Source organism: Leptonychotes weddellii, chromosome 7 (genome assembly GCF_054177405.1).
Source record: "Leptonychotes weddellii isolate Sample4059 chromosome 7, ASM5417740v2, whole genome shotgun sequence".
In the NCBI taxonomy this organism is placed as follows: Eukaryota; Metazoa; Chordata; class Mammalia; order Carnivora; family Phocidae; genus Leptonychotes; species Leptonychotes weddellii.
The window spans coordinates 23,367,088-23,389,610 of NC_138375.1; the positions used below are offsets into that span (position 1 = coordinate 23,367,088).

Genomic DNA, 22,523 nt, shown 5'->3' on the forward strand with positions numbered 1-22,523 from the left:
CCGGCACAGAGACCAACATGGGGCTCAATCTCACAACCGTGAGATCATGACCTGAGCTCAAACCAAGAGTCGGACGCTTAACTGACTGAACCACCCAGGTACCCTCAACGTGACACACTTCTTTCCTATACTAATCTCACAGTGATGGTATTCTCAAATCAATACCTCCTCCACATAATCATGGCCCACTGGCTGCACATCACTCTGCAAAGCAGCAAGAGACGCAGGTGTGACTGGTTCTGACACGGTGTCTGGCTTTACTTCTGGAATCTGTACAGAGGTGACAGGAGTGCTTTTAACACATTCGGTTCCTTTTAAGTCTTCTGTTTTATTTCCTGTTGACTGCAGCTTATTCCCACCTAGAAGAGCATAAAAGAATTATAGTAATTTTCATTTTCTTTTTGTAAATGTATAATCTGACACAACAAAAATTTCAGGTGTTATTTTTTCACCATTAGTCCAACCCCTGCTTGACACACATCAGAATTTTGAATAACACATCAACGATTTGGCCTTTTTACCCTGTTAATGAAATACATATCTGGATTTTTTCCTTCTCCAACATCCAGTGATCCTCTGTCCCCATCATGACTCTCATAACAGCAAATACCTAAAAGTCAATAGCAAGTACCTAAAAAGGTAGGGTCTAAGCCCAATTCACGTTTGTATCCCTAATTCCCTCCCAAGGAACTGGGCAACGTCCTAAGTCCTGGTAATGTAAGAGTAAGATAGTGTAGCTGCTTCTGAGGTGCCAACAATTTAAGGGAAGATACAAATAATTATAATACAATGTGGTAAGTGCTACAGTAAACAGGAACACAGTGTGGTGGAAATTTAAAGTTAAAAAAAAAAAAGGGAGCCTCTACCTTCTAACATGATCCAGTTAGCAAAGGCTTCACTAAGGGTGTGTCACTTGAGCTGGGCTTTGAAAGAAGAGTTAACAAGTATGAACTTGGCCCAGCAGAAAGAAGAGAATGATGTCTACGTAGAATACCATACACAGTAACATGAAGTTTAAAAGACTATGGTAAATTCAAGGAGACCTCAGCATCAATTACTATGTAGGCAGATGTGATGACACATTCAGATTATGAAGGCCTCAGATGGCATAATTAAGGAATATAGTTTTTTCCTACATGCAAGGAGGCCACTGAAAATTTTTAAGCAGGAGACTAATACAATTTGACACGTATTTTAACAAAATGACTTTGATAAGCTTTGGAGAGACTGAATGTGGTAAGAGACAAAGTTCTGAGGAAAAGACTTTGAAGGCCTAAAAACAAGGCAGTAGCTATGAAGAAAAACAGGCATTTTTTTGGTAGAAATACTGTAGTGACAGAAACAAAAGGACTATGTACACAACTGAAGGAGACAATAAACAAGTATAAATAATGTCAGTAAAATTTTCCATGTGAAAAAAAGCGCAGCAATTTGACGAGATTATTTCATGACACTCTTGTGACAGAATGAGACACTGGTTGGCCATAGAGAGCCATACAGAAAATAACCAGGTAATTCCTATAATATAGCTCTAAAAGGTGGGAGTTTTGAGTTTGTCCAAGAAATTTTAAAGTTACTGCGCACTGGAATGAATGAGACCACTTGTGAATACTAGGTGAGGAGAGTGAGATGAGAACCAGAATCAGAATCTTAGTAGCACCACCATTTAATGAACATGAAGGCAGGAGAACCTATAGACACACCTGAGAATGGGGTGGGTAGATATATAAGAGAGACTTTAAGCTTTAAGGTACAACAGTCAACTCGGTCAAATGTTAGAGAGGTAACCAGAGTGAGACTGAAAACTGGTCACTCGATTTGGCAATTAGATCTTTGGTGACTTCTGAAAGCAGTTTCAGAAGAGTAGGGTGGAAACACTGGAACAGACTGAGGACTGGATAAGAAGTATAAAGTAGAGAAAGTAAGAATTAGGCTGCAGCTTGAGAGGATTATGGTAGTAAGAAAATGTCTGTTATTTTTTTTAAAGATTATCGAAGACAAAGGTAAACCTGTATGACCAAAAGGAAAAGGAAGAAGCCATTAGAAGATGGAGGACTGATTAAAATTTCAAGAGAAAAAAACAGTTAAGTGATCGAATAAGGTCTCAGAGAAGAAGGGAGATGGGTACAAGAGCATAAAACAGAAGGATTAGTCCTGGAATGGAGGAGAAACATCACTTTGACAGAGTTAGGAGGAACACAGAATCTTTAGTACTTGCCAACAAAGTTTATTTTGGGTGTAGATGTTTTCTTGGCAGCCATATTTGTAGGCACTGCTGATACTTTAGTGTTAGATGTACTATTAAGAGACGAGTTTCCTGTAGTTGTAAGACCTTTCACTGAAGAAGTTGCAATTGATGAAGTATTCACAGTACAATTGCTTGCTGCAATGCTTGAGGGAGAGGCAGTCGGTTTTGAAGCAGACACAGCTGTTGAAGAAGTAGCTTGGCTAACAACGTTTGGTTCTGTTGAAGGAATGGGTTTACCAAGTTTTGTGTGTAATTTAACCACCTACAAAATAAAAGCACATTTGTGAGGAAATCCAAAAAGCACTGATTAACTTTTTCTAAAAAGAGTTTTTTTTTAGAAATCAAGGAAATGGATATTTATCATTTTAAATAAAAACCTTAAAGTATATTTATACATACACATTCTCTGCTTTAAACAACATAAACTAAACAAAATCCAGCCCTTTTTGGATGACTCTTTGACGACCCTTGGTTGCTCTGAGCTGGCATAAAAGACTTTATAAAACGAAAATCCGAGCTATATTTTTCTTTGTTATATTTTTGTTTATATATTTGTATACATAAAACTCATTACTTTCAAAACAATCTCTGTGAAGCAGATTTCGATACATACTCCATTTACCACAAGGTGAGGAAACCAAGGCAAAGAAAGATGAAATCAACTTGGCCACATACATACCAACCTATACTTAAGCATGACAGAGGAAAATAATCATACAACAAATTTCCAATTGGACGAATAAATGATCTAGCTTAATTCAAAGAAAAAAAGTCTCCAATCTTTCCCTCTTTAAGCAATGACTATTTGATGTTACCTTTATGTGTATTAGCATATAAACAAGGCCTATAAGCCACTCAAAGCTCTCAAGTTTTAAAGCCACCTATATTTAAACCCTCCCATTGAAAAAGTAAAAGAAAACAGAGTAAGACATAAGGGTGTGTGGGAAAAAACACCTACTTTCTGATGCTTAGCACCACGAATGTGGGCAGCATATGCATCTGCTCCTGTACAAGACACATCGCAGAGCTCACAACGTAGCTGATTTTGAGTCCCACGAGTAGAGTTGTTGTTGCTGCTGGTATTTTGTGAGGCTTTCAACGCGGCTTCTTTTTTTTTATGTTTCTGTCCTTCTAAATGTTCTTTATAAGTCTGTTTCAAACAAAAAGGATAAATGTTGCTTTGCTAATTTTCTATCTGTATCATTTGAAATTATTCAATTCTCAAATCTCTAGTACTCATTTAATAATGAGCACTAAACAACTATAAAAGCAACTGAACAAGAGCATGTGGGATTCCCTACATACGTGATATATCTGTGGTTCTCTGTATTTTGCTTACCAAGAATACATTTATCTAACACTTTGATTTACAAAGGACTTTCATACATAGCTGTATTAACAATGTAAGGTAACCACTTCCAGTTTTAAGAATTTGAATCTTTTATTGCTTATGTATAATGATGGACAGAGTGACCATTCCAGAAATTATTTAACTGTAGAACTAAGATACGGGAGGGAATGTAGCTATATCATGAAAAAAAAAGTTTCTGAATGGTAACAAGACATTTTACGAACAGGTATATTTATTTATAAAACTAACTTTTCTAACTCAGAATGTGTTTTCATAAGAACCCATGCCATCCTGAAACAAAAGCTTATTTAAAATACGTAACACTCAAAATTACATGTATTTGTAAGGAAAAACAATATTATTATAATACTAGCCAACAAAATAGTGAAATTGTATATTAAAAACTGTCTGGGGATGCCTGAGTGGCTCAGTCGGTTAAGCGTCTGCCTTTGGCTCAGGTCATGATCCCAGGGTCCTGGGATTGAGCCCCACGTCAGGCTCTCGGCTCAGCGGGGAGCCTGCTTCTCCCTCTCCCTCTGCTTGTTGCTCCTCCTGCTTGTGTGCTCTCTGTCAAATAAATAAATAAAATCCTCAAAAAAAAAAACACAAAAACTGTCTGGAATCAGATGATTAAAGAAGGCAGATTTATTAAAATGAGGAGGTTAATAAGGACTGCTGTCTCTTTTTTCTTGAGTGGGGCCAATAGTTCCTCTTTCATGTTTTATTTTTAAAATTGTTTTTAAGACAGACGTATCATTAGCATTAAGCTGTATATTCATCACAGAATTTCAGAGCTGGATGGAACTTTAGAGATTACCTAAAACAATGATTTTCTAATTTTTAAACAAGATAATCCTTTCTCCAAATGAAATCTTATGCAGAAGTAGGGAAAGTTGCTCTGTTTTTGGAACAAAAGAGGGAGACCTAAGACCCAGTCATCTGATTCTCCTCTCATTATCTGCAGTGGCCTGAAGTGGCTCCATGAAGCAGTCTGAGACTCAATTACTTAGGGCAAGTCCTTAATAAGCGAGGGAACAAAAGCCCAAAGAAGTGAAGGTCTCAACTTGTCCAAAGCCACACAGTGGCAGAACCAGGACTGGGACCATGGCCCCTTAAACCTGAATCTTACTCTCCTCCCTCCTTTGTCCACGCCTAGATTCTAACTTAAAAAGTCAATGATGCTTTTCTCTAAGGCTCATTAGCCCCTTAAGGCACTGCCTCTGAGTTGCAGAAGTATCCCTGGCCTATTCTTTCATAAAAATCTAGACACTCCAAACCAATGGTCGGTCTTATATGTATCATTCTAAATGCGACTTTTCACCAATGATCTTAGACCCATGTTCTATCATTTTATATGGGTAACAGACACTCAACACATCTTTTCAGTCTACATTTGCCACTCATAGCATCATCCCCTCTCAATAGCCATCGCAGAGCAGGATATATACTTCTTCCCCTGTTCCCTCTCCCCTGACCATGTAATCACAATGAGACTATTTCCTATCACACTCAAATAGGGAGAAAGAAGGTTTTATGTAACTAGTCACATACATTAAATATTCCACAATTATTCCCTAATTTGTGTAACTCAGGGAATGCTGATAATTGAAAATGATCTAAAAAATCAGTATTAAAAAGTAGATAGAACTAATCTAATAAATTAAGAAGAATGTACATAGGTGGGGCAGAGACAATATAACTGAAAGAAACTACTACAGAGTCAAAGACTGTCCCTTTCCAATAATATGTCTTTTATCTACCAAACTGCTTGTCAATTCTTATATAAAAAGACACTCTTAAGGGGCGTCTGGGTGGCTCAGTTCATGATCCCAGGTTCCTGGGATCGAGCCCCACATTGGGCTACCTGCTCCGCGGGAAGCCCTGCTTCTCCCTCTCCCACTCCCCCTGCTTGTGTTCCCTCTCTTGCTGCGTCTCTCTGTCAAATAAATAAAATCTTAAAAAAAAAAAAAAAAAAAGACACTCTTAAAAAAATTAACAAATAATGTCAGGATAAGGGTTGAACACATTAGACTTTATAAAGACTCATGCCTAAATCATACATTTTAATATGTAACAATCAGGAAAAAACCAAAACCTGGGGGAAAAGGGGGATAAGTATTTTACATGCTTCATTAGTAGACATTTTTGAAAAAGACACTTCCCCACATCTTTCTTGTTCCCAAAGTTTCTATTCCCTCACAAAGGAAACTACACAGAAAGAACATTCTACAAAGCATATGCAAAAGTTAGCCTTATTAGAAATGTTATCCTGTAAACTACAGACTGTTAAAAGAACTTATTTTAAGGATTTTTAATATTCCAGAAAGAATAACACATTTGACAAATAACACATTTGACAAAGTCCTCTCATCTTTAATTCAGGTATGTAAAACTGAATGATCTCTATAGTCATCCTTTCTCAGCTGTAAAATTCTATTCATATACTCGTGGACCTCTAAGAACAGCTAAGGAAATCAACAGCCAACTGTGCTAAGCTGAAGAATTTTGTATAAAGGCTTTATAAAAGCAAGCTGTGGACGCTAAAAGAAATAAAAAGTCAATCTTACCCCCAACCCCAATTAATTTGAAATTACAACTTTTAAGTTAAATTTAAGTTTTATTTAAGGGCAAAGTATCTTTCATGAAAAAAGTATAATTTACCTATTTTTCATTAACATAATCATTTTTAAATTTTTTTCTTAATAGAATTCTTATGTCTCAATACAAATACCTCTTAAAAAAAGACTGTTCAGCAAAATATGTATGTGTTAGCTAAAAACTAACAGGAAAGAAAATGTAAACCTCTGTAAGTGTTAGAATATCAACCATACTTGACTATCAAAAATAACTTGAAGGCTCGTGGTAAAACATACAACATAAGTACCTGTGGTCCAGCACAGCTGATCTTACAAACATCACAATAGTGAATCTGGGGCGGTTTGGGAGGCTGTTTTGGTTTCAGTTGTTTATTTTGGAATGGTGCTTTTTTCGTAAAGGTGGTCCCTGTCCAGGCAGCTGTTGCAGCGGCAGCTGCCGCCGCCGCCGCCGCCTGCTTCTGCTGCTGCTGCTGCTGCTGGTAGTAGGAGGATGCAGCTGAATACACTGCTGCTTCATAACCTGAATACGACGTACCTTACAAATAAAATCAAACAAAGAGTACGTTATATAATTACCAAAGGCCAAGTTAAATGCTATGAATTTAAATTCAATAAATTCTGCCAGTAAAGGTAGGTTTACATGTGCATATTTACAAATAATGAGTATCTCACAAAACCTGGAAAAATCTTACTTACCCTCTTTTTATACAAGTCAATCAACAAGTTTTTAACTCCACACATGCCAGGTGTTAAAAAGGCATAAAAGAGTCTAAGATTTGGTCCCTGACTTCGAGAAACTTATAGTTCAGTTGGTGGGATACGACAGAGTGATAAACGTATGCGGTTACAGAATCTGTTAATATTTCCCCAAAAAGAATTCTTCTGCACACAATTTGGGAAGGGTTGAATTTGAAGGAGTGTCTGAACTAGGATATTAGATAGGAAAAAAAGAAACTCATGGAAGTATATGCTTGATGCCTGAGAGGACAGAAGATTTAAAAGACCAGAAAAACACACCAAGACTTTGAGTTCTAGTGACTGACTGATGGGGTTGTGCAACTGATCAAAGCAAGGAGCTGAGAGAAGCTGGTTTGGAGAAGCAAGGTGAAGAAACCTTAGCAGACGTCTGTGATATGGAGCTGGAGCTCAGATGAATATATAGGACAACAGATAAAAAATTTTGGAATTAAGGACCAAATACATTGGTTCTCATTCTCCAAAAGAAAAAGAGCACTGTATTTTCTGGTTGAATGCATGGCTTGATTCTATCCATTTCCATTGTTCAAAGTCTCTAATGATAAAGTACACCAAGCTAGTTACTGACATAGACATAACATATACATGTTGCTTATGTTCAGTGATTTATAGACTTAAAAATCCACAGAAGTTTTAAATTTGACAAAGTTGTGGGTTTTATTCATAAGCCTACCTCAAAACTGGAAAACTTCTCTCCTTTCTAAACTAAGATCTCTGGAAATTTGGTGGACTCCCTATTGATCACACTGCAAAACTTTTTTTTCTGAAGTGGAATTAAGTGGGCCAAGAGTCACGTAAGGCTCAAGCAAAATACTCCTGGTTGCCAGGATGGCACAGAAGAACTACTTAAGGAAAACTGAACCTCTCTCAAATGCAGACTGCTATGTTGAAAAGAAAAGACATACACACATAGGAAAGAAAACAGGAATTGGAAAGGTGAGGATTTAAGATGCATGGTAAGTGAGAATCACAGGCACCTGAAACTAGAAACATCCAGAAAACAGTGCAATCAAGTAATTTGCGTGAAAAGCCTTCTTAGACTTTTATGTCAGGCTATTAAATTATATAAATGCTTATAAAGATAGAAAGTATGGTAAGAGAAGAAAACATCTAAAAGTAAAAATAGGAAGAAGCAGGTAGGCATATCAATAATAAGCATTATGATCAGATAAAAAACAATTAGAAAACAACTCATATAACTGATCAAAGGAAAAACTACAGATCAATAAACTCTTCTGGTCAGTCTTACCAATATCATATGTTACTTAAAAATGTGACAGAAGACCAAATACCTTCAAAGTGATAGGCAGAAATATGTAGTTTAAATTTCACTCTTAAAACACCATAAATTGTCTAGTTAAAACAAACAAAGCTATTTTTAAATTATAACTGGCTAGGACCATGATTTTTATATGAAATTTTTTAAACAGATATTTTCCAAATGACTAGCTATTGTGCACAGAAACTGCAAAAATGCCACTTAAATGTAACCTTATGAATTAATGTATCAAGAAAATAAAAAGTAACATAAGGGCAATAGCATTCTACAATGCTGGATGACCAGGACTTTTAGTTTAGCTTTTTTTTTTAAATTGAGAATCCACAGTATGAAGGGCAGTGTTCCAGACACAGTGAAGTCTCAAAACAGACCTATTAGGCAAGTATTATTACCCTTACTTGACAGATGAGAAAACTGAGGCTAAGAGACTGTGAGGTGCTTTAAACAGAGTTATTTAAACCACAAAAATCACCAGGCTAGGTTTAATATTTACAAAATAATCTCCTTCATTTGCACACCTGTAGTCTAAAACTAACAAAAGGTGAGCTTAACTATAGCTTACTACTTAATCTCCTATGACTACTAGCAAACAAATGTACATTTCTTGTAAAAGCACTATGGGAAAACAAATATAAGGTTGCATCTCTAAGTAAAAGTTCAATTTTTTAGGGCTAAAACAGTTTCACTTAAAAAATACTTTTACTAGGAGCGCCTGGGTGACTCAGTTGGTTAAGCATCCGACTTCTGATTTAGGCTCAGGTCATGATCTCAGGGTTGTGAGGTTGAGCCCCATGTTGGGCTATGCCCTGGGCGTGGAGCCTGCTTGGGTTTCTCTCTCTCCCTCCCCCTCTCCCCCTCCACCTCTAGAAAAAAAAATTATTAAAAATGCTTATCAATTAGTAAGTTACATATTAAGTTAAAATATAATTTTTAAATGTACAATATCAGAAACAAAAACATACCATTTCAGTAGTAAATTCAGCATGTTACAAGCCACCATTTAGCAGGTACCAAGATTCTAGAACTAAGTTTAATGAGATGAAAAATACAGCTGACCTAAATTGTAGCTGATATAAAATTACACATACAGAACTCAGAAGTCCTAACAATGATCTTTTTGGATGGCAATTTCACATTGTGTATCACATTTTTTTTTTTTTTTTTTAAAGAGCTTACCCTTTGACATAATGGGAATTTCTAGGAATTTATCTTAGGGAAACAACTTGCAAATACACGAATCTTTTCACACAAGGATTATTTTACCCACTGTTATTTCTAGTTTTTCCCTAATATGAAACCTAGCATCCCAAGAAAGAAACTTTAAAATCTATATAGTACAACCATACAATAAAATATTATGCAGCCATTAAAAACTATATATTTCTAAGCATAGATTCTGATTTCTAAATACCATATTAGAAACCACAGCTCCTTTGTGAAATGGCTGATTGTGAGTCTTGGGCATGAAATGCTTGGAGTGTATCAGTAATATCTTACTGTGGAAGGAAAAAAGGAAAAAGTGCTCAAAGAATAATGATGCCAAGTCCAAACAGCTCAGAAGCGAGTTTGAAAAGGATCTCACTGGCCAAATTTGGGAAAACGTGCCTCAAAAAGAAAAATGAGAGTAATGGATTATACTACACTAAACAAAAGAGAATGAGTCTATAGTAATACTAAAAAAGAAGAGGAGAGGAGATGCTTCCTTAGAGAAGAGTGCTAAGAATCAATGTAAAAAGATTTTATATCCATCATTGTAGAACTTGATTCAGTTAAGAGACTTTCAAAGGATCTAACACCACAGAGTGAAAAGTAATTGGGTAACAGGCCCATAGATTACCTGGTTAATTACAAAGGGGAAAAGGTATCCTTAAAATGGAGAGATCTGGTAGTCACCACTTCAACCAGTGATTATACTTGGCATCATCAATAAGGAATTTACAGCATTACTTATCTGCTCCTGATGTGATGAAATGCAAAAAGTTCACTTTGGTAGTTTTACTGTCTAGAAAACTGCCAAAATCTAAGCATAAGGAAAGCAGGTAAATCCAGATTGTGATATTTTACAGGACAACTGGCCTGAACTCTTAAAAAATGTCAAGGTCAGGAGAGACAAGGTAAAAATAGGAGATTATTCTACATTAAAGGAAACTGAAACTAACAAGATATGACAACCAAGTACAATCCACAATCCTTGATTAGACCCTGAATTTAAAACAAAGCACAAACACACCAAACAGAAAGCTCAGCCATAAAAAACACTTGTGGACAACTGAAGAAATTAGATAATATCCATGTTCAATTCCTTTTATTGATATTTGCATGTGGTTATGTAAGAGAATGCCCTTATTCTTAGGAAATACAGGCTGAAGAATTCTAGGCAAAGCACCAGGTCATCTGCAACTTATAAATATAATGCTGACCCATTTGAAATGTTTTAAGAGATAAAGCAAATATGATAAAATATTAATAACTGGTAAATCTAGGTAAGTGGTATATAGACTTTATACTATTTTTTCAAATTTCCTGCAGAATTAAAATTTTCTAAAATAAGAAGTTGGGGAAAAATATAAATCAAAAGAATGATGTACCTTATACTTGGTGACATGAAAGAACATTCACAATGAGAAAAAAAGCGATTAACAAAATAGTATGCACTGGACAAATTCATTTTTATAACAAAATGTATATACTGCATATGTATATTCCCATGAAGAAAACTAGAGAAAGACATGCACCAAAATGTTAATGGCAATTAGTATCTAGGGGTACATGTCCAGTGATTTAATATTTTCTTTTTTATCTATAGTTTCTAGTTTTAAATGATGTATTACTCACGTAATATAGCAGTAAATAAAAATAATTAACTTCATCCTGTGTAAGATATATTCAAGCCACGGAGACAATGGAAGAGAGACAGAAAAGAGAGGGAGGAGGAGAACATATAAGACAGAAGCAATAACAGGAAAGGATACTATCGTACTCCTTATTTTGTTGAATGTGGACATTAAAAAAAAAAAAATGTGTCCAGTCAGAGCTGACTGAAATAATTCCATTTATAGTTATAACTGATTAATCAGATACAAATAAAAATTCATCAGAGATAAAGAGGCGCAGAAAAGTTGTATCTGGGCAATCCTGAATGACAGATCTAGGAATAACCTCTCCTCACTCCCAATTCATTTCTGCACGGTTGTCACAGTTAACTTATAAATCTGTTCCCATTGCTCCTTTTGGGCACCCTTTTGGCCCACAAGATAAAGACAGACATCATAACAGAGCCTGCAAGGCTTTTCACACTGACATTTCCAGCCTTATCACCTGATATTTACCCCATATATCCTGTATTCCAGCCACAACAAACTTGTTCCTAAATACTCCACGTCTGCCTAATTCACCACCGTATCCCCAGCACCCAGCATAAGCATTTATCATAGGATAAGAAATAAAAATATCTGAAAAACAGGGCACCTGGGTGGCTGAGTCCCTTAAGCATCTGACTCTTGGGCTCCATACTGGGTGTGGGGCCTGCTTAAGATTCTCTCTCCCTCTCCCTCTGCCCCTCCTCCCCTGCTTAAGCACGTGCCCCTGCACTCTCTCTCAAAACAAACTCTGAAAAACAACAAAAAATTTTTTTAATTCAGTAGTTAGGCTTTTAACACCCAAACTGTGATGAATTATCAAGAACTAAAATTGTCCATATTGCCTTAAATCATCCATAGAACAAGACAAGGTATTGAGAGAGAAATAAAATGCAGAACAAACCATGTAGTAGAACAAGGTTACATGTCTACAAAAAAGCAACATGTGATTTTAATCACTGAAATAATGCAAAGTACTTTAGCTAGAAATTAGCAAAAGCAGTGGACATAGCGAGATTTTAGTGAATATATTTCTCTTAATATAACGATTTAAGGAAATATATAATTTCTGTAATAAGATAGTAAAATAAACATATGATTAAGGAAAATAGAGCTACTCTGTCCTTCCAAGACACATGTTATATAACAATCTTATGGATATTTACAAAGGCTACCCAATATTTTCAAGATTACTTACTCCTGATAATAAAGAAATAGTTCCCTGGTGGCTGAAATAAACAATACTATTTGTCAGTGGTAGTCCCTGAATGTTAACCTTAAGTTTTCAAATTCATTTGGAAAAGTCAGAAAAAAAATGACCCTGTAAAATACTAGGTGTTATTTTCTCTAACTGCAATGCAAGGCCCAGGACTCATGCATGACTGGCTTTCAAATGCTCAAAGAGCATTTTACATTGTTAATATCTCCTGGCTTAAAAAAACAAAAACCCTAAAAACACATCTTAGAGTATGGTCCATTTGTCACATTATATACATAGAGCAACACCTATCAATTAATTCAATTCTTGCTACTGGGATAAGATCATGCCAGAGAACATCAAGATAGTTTCTAGTAAGTTTCAGATTTGTTTACTCATTTAAACACAGTTTATCCATCTTACCAGAATAAGTAACTGCCGTGGTACTATAAGTAGCACTCTGGGTATAGGATGGCACCACAGTAGCTGCAGCTGCTACTGGCTGTACGGTGGAAGATACAGGATAAATGGAGAAAGTCGTGGTAGCTGGACTTGGTGTGGCTGGTTTTATGGCTGTCACTTGTCGAGTTTGCTGGGCTTGTGTATACTGAGTTGCACCTTGGCTATAACCCGCTTTGGGGGCTAAAATGGCAAAGAGATTTCAGAAAATTAGAAAGGTGAACCTCAACAGTTATTGTACCAATATTCTTGAAAACTAGAAAAAGTGTAAACATCAACTGTAAATTTAATGCTAGCAATTTCTTCTTGGCAAAAGGGTTGAAATTCTTATTACCAACTGAATAAAATATAACATCTACATAAAATTCATTTACCATCCCTTCCCAGTTGCTTTCTATGTATTTCCAGAATGGCATTTTGTCCAAATTAACAACCAACTGAAATAGCAGTACTACTTAAAACAGGTACTAATAAAGTTGTTAGAAAAGGCACATGTGTATTTAGGATAGTCAGTCTAACTTGAGGGTTGTGCTTAATATTGTGAACAGAATAAAGAGCCTCAAATATGATTTCAATTCACAGTAAAAATTTCAATGTTTAATTATATCGAACTTGTTCATATACCATTCATATTTTATTAATTTATCTATAGTGAACTTCAGTCTAATTCCAACTCACAAGGTGCCACTGACTTAATTCTTCAAATATCGGGGCACCTGGGTGGCTCAGTTGGTTAAGCGGCTGCCTTCGGCTCGGGTCAGGATCCTGGGGTCCTGGGATCAAGCCCCACATCCGGCTCCCTGCTCAGTGGAGAGCCTGCTTCTCCCTCTCCCTCTGCCTGCCACTCTGCCTACTTGTGCTCTCTATCAAATAAATAAATAAAATCTAAAAAAAAAAAAAAGAACTGCTTTAATTCTTCAAATATCAACAGCTTGAGTGCAGCTGTTTTTAAATGGCTACCATTCATGTTTCTGCTAAACTTTCTGCTGCCTTTGACCATATTCAAAATAAATGTACGCTTTAAGAATCTTATGAACCTTATTATTAAGCCCTAAATTAATAATTAATCTTATTAATGATCACTAAAGCATACAAATGTAATTCCTGATAAAGACCCAGTTATCAGGGGGCCACACTCACTTTATGCTTAGTTAAGGCACCTTAAATAAACAGCACTTAGAAGTTTATAAAATGGTTATCTACATGCAGTATAAAACTTGATCCACACAACACAAAGATGAGGACATTTTACAAAAGGAAACTAATGTCCCAAGAGCTCAATGGCTTACAAGGCACACAGTCAATGTCAGAGCTAAGACTAAATCAAGACTCTTCTGACTCTTTAACACAATCTAACTTTGATAATTAACCAGGACGTTCACTACAGATCAGTGTACCCACATATTATTAGAGAAGAAACTATAAGAAAAGTTGGTCATTATAATTCAAAATATTTTTATACCACTTTTAAGGGACTCACAGAAATCTTAGAACTAAAAGTACTGTAGAGAGATTTGGGTCAACGACCTCATTTACAAGTAAGAGAACAGAGATGAAAAGAGGTAAAAATCACTCAGCCACATTAGTGGTAAGGCCAGTACTAGAAGCCAGTCCTACTCTTTCCTAATCCAAGGCTCTACCCACACTCTTATGGTCCTTCAAAAATAACTAAAATAAAGGAACTGTCTACTTTTCTGAACTCAGAGAGCTTTGTTTTAAAAGTTTTCAGCTGAATATCAAAAAATCTACAAGGGGTGCCTGTGTGGCTCAGTCAGTTAAGCATCTGATTCTTGACTGAGATTCTTTCCCTCTGTCCCTCCCCCTACTCATACACACTCTTTAAAATTTAAAAACCATGGGGTGCCTGGGTAGCTCAGTGGGTTAAGCATCTGCCTTTGGGTTGGGTCATGATCCTAGAGTCCTCGATGGAGGTCCACATCGGGCTTCCTACTCAGCGGGGAGCCTGCTTCTTCATCTTCCTGTGACTCCCCCTGCTTGTGCATGTGCAAGTGCGTGCACTCTCTGTCAAATAAATAAAATCTTTAAAAAAATAAAATAAGGGGCACCTGCGTGGCTCAGCTGGTTAAGCGACTGCCTTCGGCTCAGGTCATGATCCGGAGTCCCAGGATCGAGTCCCACATTGGGATCCCTGCTTAGTGGAGAGCCCACTTCTCCCTCTGACCCTCCCCCCTCTCATGTGCTGTCTCTCTCAAATAAATAAAATCTTTAAAAATAAAATAATCTTAAAAAAAAAAAGAAATAAAGACTATAAATATGTAGGCTTCCTTGAAAACAAAGTATTTCCTGTATTTGAACCATTACATTTACTGTAATATCAGAGGCTGGAAACAGAACCAACTGTCATTACTGATCAGAGAAAGATGAATTAAAAATACAGGCCCACCAAGGGTTTCCACTGGTTACACAAAGGCAATCAGCAGTATGTTCTGGGCATTTCTGGCGAAAATAAGGATATAGCCAGAAGTTATCACAACTCCTAGAAATCAAATACATTTCAGGGAGAGAAGGGCATGATTACAGTTTGCCCTCATAGCCCTCTCACTCTTTGGTACTCAAAGGTATGCAGCAGAAGAAGAGAAGGACATGGCTAGAATCTGCTTCTTGAGGTAACAGAACATAATAGCTTAGGTGGACTCAAAAGGGTATCTTCATTAAGCACACTGAATAATATATTTCAGTAGTTTTCAATGAAACCGTGTATGCCAATAAAACCCACCTGTCTGATAGTAGGTTTCAGCAACAGAAGGCTGAGGCTGGGCAGCAGCTGCTACAGCAGCAGCAGTTGCCGTTGGCTGTTGGTAGTACTGCTTACTATCATATGCTACAGCAGGAGCGGTGGATCTTACATATGAGTACGAGTCCTAAAGAAAGGGAATGAAAGAAAATCTTGCTGTAAGTGGCAGGAAAAATCCCTAACTCTACTATATAGAAGTGTAATAAAGGAAAAAAAACCTGACTATTGACCTAGGTATAACAGTCAAATTCAAAACAAAGGGCATTCATTTTGGACTTTGAAAATAAGGTCAAAACCATTTCAAGCAGCACGTTTAACTTTTACATCAGAAAAAAAAAATCACCAACACATTTTAAAATAATGCTTATCTTTAAAATTCTATTAAGAAAGGGGCACCTGGGTGGCTCCATCGGTTAAGCGGTAGTCTTGATTTAGGCTCAGGTCATGATCTCAGGGTCCTGGGATCAAATCTGGTGTTGTGCTTTGGGTGGGGGTGGGGGGAGGGGATGGTGGAGGTATCTGCTTGAGGATTCACTCTCCCTTCCCCCTGTTCACTCCCTCACTCTCTCACACTCAAATAAATAAATCTTAAAAAAAAATCTATTAAGAAATTCATAGTTTTGCTTTAAAAATGGATCTCATAGTAAAGACCACTTGCGTGTCCTAAGCTTTGTGACTACTCCAGCTTTCTTTTCATTCTTTTTTATTTACCATTATTATTAACAACTTATTTTTTTAAAATAGGCTCCATGCCCAGCACAAAGCCCAACGCAGGGCCTGAACTCATAACCCTGAGATCAAGACCTGAGCTGAGATCAAGACCTAAGCTGAGATCAAGAGGGACGCTTAACTGACTGAGCCACCCAGGTGCCCGTTTACCACTATCATTAACATAATGAATAGAAGCTTCCGGGTGGAGGAGAGGAAAGGGGAACACAGGTTCTAGGGAGAAGGAACACTATATATAAATCTCCAAGGCAGTGAAGATCAAGGTGAGCTGGGTGAATTCTGGCACTAAACAAAGTGAGGAGGGATGGGAAGGTATGCAGGTGGAAAGGCTGAAGAAGTAGGCAGGGCCCAGAAAACGATGGGCTTCATACACCTTATTAAAAACAATGAAATTTATTACATTTCATCTCTGGACATAATGAAAATAATCACACATAGCAAAAGGAACTCTGAGTTTAGTAACTTGCAAATATCTTTTTATTAAAGATTTATTTACTAATTTAAGAGAAAGAGCACAGGGGGCCATGGCAAAGGAGAGGGAGAGAGAATCTCAAGCAGACTCCCCAATGAGAGCAGAGTCCACTGTGGGGCTCATCCCATGACCCCAAGATCACAACCCAAGCTGAAATCAAGAGTTAGACCCAGGGACGCCTGGGTGGCTCAGTTGGTTAAGCGACTGCCTTCGGCTCAGGTCATGATCCTGGAGTCCCGGGATCGAGTCCCGCATCGGGCTCCCTGCTCGGCAGGGAGTCTGCTTCTCCCTCTGCCCCTCTCCCCTCTCATGTGCTCTCTCTCATTCTCGCTCTCTGAAATAAATAAATAAAATCTTAAAAAAAAAAAAAAAAAAAAAGAGTTAGACCCAACCAACTAAGCCACCCAGGTGCCCCGTAACTTGACAGATATTAATAAAAAATACTGTTATAATTTATATGTCAACTCACTACTTAACAAAATAAATTCATATACTTTAGAAAGAATATAGAAAAACTAACAAAGTTCAGAAGATCCTAAAGCAAACAGAAAGCAGGTTATTAAAGGATTAGAACCAGGGGAGCCTAGGTGGCTCCGGCGGTTAAGTGTCTGACTCGATTTCGGCTCAGATCATGATCTCAGGGTCATGAGACTGAGCCCTGCATCAGGGTCTGCACTCAGGAGGGCGTCTGCTTGAGATTCTCTCCCTCCCTCTTCCCCAGTTCCTGCATGCTCTCTCTCAAACAAATAAATCTTAAAAGAAAAATAAAAGATTAGAACCAAATTTAAATAAGTAGTAATTTAGTACCATAATAAACACAGTACTGTAAAAGGGAATTAGAGCTTCATGTCCCAAATAAGACTGAACCAAAAACAACTACAGGATATAAGAGCAGCATCAATTTCTGTTACATACTAAGAAAGAATACTTTGAGGGAAGAATGTACAGGCAACAGAATTTCTGCTCTTGTTAAGTACTAAGAAGACACTATGTAATTGGTCCATATAGTTTAGGCTCATGGTTCTCAAAACAGGAGACAGAGGAATACTGCCATAGTACAAACAAGGAGCATCTTCCCTATGTCTTCATTTTTCTGAAAACCTTGGTTAAATATTTAACCAGTAATTAATGTAAAATATTTTTAATTAAAACAGACATAGATATAAAATGGACTGGAATGGACTCAGGGGAATTATTTCTAAAAACTCACTGCAAGGGAACTTAATGCTTGGACTATGCCCCTAAATTACCTAAGAATACACATTCATTTCTATCATCAGAGTTATATTTTGGAAGACCCAAATATGATAAGCAGTGGCTTGGACATTATATCATACACTGGGGTCACTGAAGCCTGCGTGTTAAAGACTACTGAAACTAGTAGTTTTCTTACCTGGTAGTTCTGTGTAGTAGCTGGGGGTGGTGGTGGTGGTGCTTCTTGTTGTCTCTGGGTATAACCATAGTCAGTTGCTGTATGTGCAGTGGGGTAGCCTCCATAAGCAGCAGCTGTTGCAGCAGCTGCAACAGCTACTGGAGCAGGCCTGGCAACTGCAACTGTGGCGGCCGCTGGTGCATAGGCAGCAGTAACTGTGTGAGCAGCTACTGGAGCCTGATGGACAGTGTAGCTAGCAACTGTAGTTGGATGAGAGTAGGCTACACCCGAAGCTGGCTGCTGGCTATATTGCGGAGTAGAAGAATAAACATAATACAATTTAATTTTAAAATCTAAGAGTTTAACAAAATAAAAAGCACATTTTCAAGAAATTTAATCATGGACTACAAAACACCAAGTATTTGAACTCAATAAGCCTAGTCAATACTGTAATTTGTTACTGTTGTATAATTTTTATTCCTTAATCTTAATACATTAGACAGTCACACACACTATGCTTAAGATCATGGACCATATCACAAAGCAGGGACGACAAACTGGGATAAAATGCAGTATTAGGAAGAAAGGAAAACTTGATGAAACTAGGAATTTAAAAAAGTATTTGTTGCTTGTAGAGTTCTTTATTATGTTCTACAGTTAAAAAAAAAATCTCTACAAAGAAATCATGTTAAAAATATTAAATTCTAACTCCAACTGTAGAAAACATTTAAAGTAGAAAACTATTACCCAGTTGACTTAAATACTTCTGATACTCTAGGGCAGTAGTTCTCAACTGGGGGAGATTTTGCCCTCCAGGAACATTTGGCCATGTCTGGAGATATTTTTGATGGTCAAACTGCAGAGGAGGTGGTGGTGACGTGTGCTACTGGCATCTAGTGGGTAGAAGCCAGTGATGCTGTTACATATCCTACAGTGCACAGGACAGCTACCCACAACAAAGAATTATCCAAAGAATGTCAACAGTGCTGAGGTTGAGAAATCTTGCTCTAGGGCACAAAACCTACAATGGACTCTCTATTAATTTAGGTAAATTACTCAAGTTACAGGCAGCGTTTCATTATACACATTTATTTTTCTCTCAAAAATGTAGCACATGTTGCAAAAGGAGACCTAAGCCAGATACTTTGCAATCATAACCATTTAAAACTCAAAGAGGCAAAAACATTTTCCAAAACTGTAAATCAAATAAAATTTCCAGCTAAAGTTCTCAGAGTGATGTTTTAACTTTTTAAAAATTTTAACTTTTAAATTGAGAATCTATGTCACATAAAACCAAGGCTTACAGATGTTAAGCACATCAAAGTGTATTTGTTGGTCTAGGTTTTCTAAAACACTCACAATTACACTTGCTAAAGCTTTATTACCAAGGCAGAAATGCCTTCTAAAAAAAGGAGAGCCCCAACGGTTATTTAGCTGACAGGTTTTAGATGACCATAAGTCTTAATATGAGCCAACAGTTAAGAATAGCTAAGAAAAAAATACCTGACATAAGCTGAAGCTGCTCTAATAAGTACCTGATTCATGGGTTATAGTACAGGATATTCTTCACTGGTGTGCACACTACCATACAAATATGGCATAGAATTAAAATTTGGGGCCATCACATTTTAACTGTATTAGGGAAAACACTGATAATTATAATGTATTCAAAGGGAATCAATATGAAGCTTATAAGTATGGTTATTACTTCACATAAAAAGTGGAGGACCTGGGAACATTCAGTCTAGAAGAGGTGACTGGGGAAGATATGAGAGCTGCCTTCTAATAGAAGAGACTTACTCCATGCTGCTCCAGAGAACAGAACTAGAACCAATGGATGGAAGGGTGGCAGATTTCAGCCCAATATGAAAAAGAAAAAAAAACAAAAACTTAGAACAAAGTCCAAAGAAACTCTTATAATTTATATTTGGATGAGGTTTTCCACATTTTGGTATTAAAAGTAGCTAATATTTTCTACATATATGACAATTAAAAGACAGGAAAAGGGAAATTTAAATTGTAATAGTGGAAAAATTGGTTTGGGATTGACATTTTCTATGGATAATTCCATATCCTTAAGAAAAAATGCCAATAACATTATATTTCTTCAAAATTCCTAGAACTGAAAAAGAATTATATTTAAAATATAAATACACCAGTTCTGTGAAGCCTGTATTTAACATTTACTGATAAAGTTTCACACATTCAGACTACACTGCATAAAAAGGGTTTCGTTATGTAAAAATTCAGATAATCTTGGATTCCTATACAGTTTCCATTCATCCCATTGCTCTTTATTGAGTATCTGTTCACACTTCCTGGTCTCCAAAATTTGTCCTATAGGACAAAAAACAAAGTGGGAATAGAATAGGAATGTCAAGTCAACTAGGCAAGCAATTTGATTTATACTGCCTCTGATCCTTAAAGCTCCATGTGACTAAAAAAGGGATGATGATATGCTCTGGTTTAAGGCTATTGTTCCCCCCATAATTATTAACAGTATGCTCCCACACCGATGTGTCTCAGTTTGAACAATAAATCTTATAATCTCCCTTCCCAGGAACCATATAACAAGATGTCAGTACACTTAGCAATTATCATATACTACATGCCTAGGGCTGCCTAACCTAACTCTGATCTGTATAGTCAGATCTGCTCAGATATGGCTGGAACCATATCCTCTACCAAAAGCATCATGAAGAATAATGATTTAGTTACAATTCCCATGGGTTAAGGGCTAGGGCAGTGGTCTGCTGTTCAGAATAAAGATTTTCTAGCTTGTCATCTTAAACCCATCTGGGAAATTCTCTCTCAATCTGAAATATCCTTAGAAAATTGCCTTCTATGTGATGTATCTGACCAGCCTGGGTTATACCAATTCAATTAAATATCTAGTGGCTAAGTCTAAAAAGTAGTCTAAAGTAAATTTTTAAAAATTCAGGTCATATCAAGTTCAAATTAGTTTAAGCAAAATTAATCTTAGGTTGAAATATTTAAAACCAATGTTTTGCCTAGTTTGTAGTGTTAGAATAAAAGGTATTAAATTATATCCCTACATAAAACTTAAGACTTAATGGTCACTAAATGATTTTTAAAATAAAATAGGATAAGTAAATAAAAACCCAAATCTTGTGCCATAAAAGACTTTCATTTTCATCCAGCAGAAAAGAAGCTTCTATTTAGATAATACCCTTTGTGAATAAATTAAATCTAATAAATCAGTTTTAAACCAGGACAAACTAAATAATAAATCATGAAACAAACATAAAAATATGGGATGAACAAGATAAGAAATACTTGAAGAATCATACATAAAATGGAAGGGTATTTCTCTGGGGGGGAGAAAAAGGTAAAGAAAGTATTTAGGGAATTATTTATGTTAAAAAGTAATAACACTTTTATATTCTTGGACTTAACCTGGAGGTTAATTAATGGCCAGCTCTCTCCTTGCTTACCAGAAAGTGAAACCAGCCAGAGTCCTTACCAAAATAGACAGCCGACCAAAATCACCAGTCGAAGAAAGCCTACTATAAACTGCAAAAGAAACAGGAATGATCCTGCAGGAAATGGATATCTCAATGTAACAAACAAGAATTTTCAGACTCTAATTTGTATCCATGAAATAAGAACTTAACACCAGTTAGAAGATAAAATTAAGGGATATAGACAAGATCAGGATATAAAAACTATAAAAGAGAAGATAAATCTAGGAAGTCCAATATCCAACTAGAAGGAATTCTGAAAAGAAAAGAAAAAAAGCAAATAAAAGAAATTAAGAAAGAATATTTCCCACTCTGGAAGGGAGGCATGTATTTTCCAATTTAAAGGGCCTAGCCTACAGAGGGGTGCCTGGGTGGCTCAGTTCGTTAAGCATTTGCCTTCAGCTCAGGTCATGATCCCAGGGTCCTGGGATAGAGCTCCGCCATCAGGCTCCCCCTGCTCAGCAGGGAGCCTGCTTCACCTTCTCCCTCTGATGCTCCCCCTGCATGTGCTCTCTCTCCCTCTCTCTAATAAATGAATAAATTCTTTAAAAAAAAAAAAGGGCCTACAGAGTACAAAACAGAATGAAAGAACAACACCTCGAGACATACAGCATTTCACAACATCTCAAGGTTAAAATATATATATATATATTTTTATATATATATATATTTTCAAACTCTCCAGAGAGGAAAAACAAGTCATCTGCATACAACTACACGAAAACCAGACTTTTACTGATAACATTAGTGCTAGAATAGACTAATGTCTTAAAAAATTCGAGGGAAAATGGTTATTAATACAGAGTTCTGTACCCAGCTAAACCATTAAGACAGAATAAAGGTGGTGATTGTTGGTTTTTTCTTTTTTTTTTTTGACATTCAAGAACTGAAAGAGTTTACCTCCTATATACCTTTTCTTTGGAAGTGACATGAAGATGTATTTTAACAAAAAATAAACCAAGAAAGA

The 22,523-nt window shown here is 36.6% G+C and overlaps 1 protein-coding gene across 3 annotated transcripts in view; it reads right to left on the bottom strand.

The window, feature by feature from the left end:
- The window catches only part of ZFR (zinc finger RNA binding protein), an 80,994-nt gene that overhangs the window by 42,547 nt on the left and 15,924 nt on the right, over positions 1-22,523 (bottom strand). For 2 of the 3 annotated variants that reach the window (XR_014146866.1, XM_081825952.1), the window contains exons 3-10: positions 19,875-19,898; positions 18,096-18,378; positions 15,484-15,628; positions 12,711-12,929; positions 6,484-6,731; positions 3,207-3,398; positions 2,219-2,510; positions 166-359 (exon numbers count right to left, since the gene is read on the bottom strand). Coding sequence is in view for 2 of the 3 variants with exons in the window: in XM_081825952.1 (XP_081682078.1) it covers positions 166-359; positions 2,219-2,510; positions 3,207-3,398; positions 6,484-6,731; positions 12,711-12,929; positions 15,484-15,628; positions 18,096-18,378; positions 19,875-19,898 (1,597 nt within the window). In the remaining variant the exon portion in view is untranslated. The remainder of the gene's footprint in view (positions 1-165; positions 360-2,218; positions 2,511-3,206; positions 3,399-6,483; positions 6,732-12,710; positions 12,930-15,483; positions 15,629-18,095; positions 18,379-19,874; positions 19,899-22,523) is intronic. The other variant, XM_081825953.1, reaches the window with a different exon arrangement.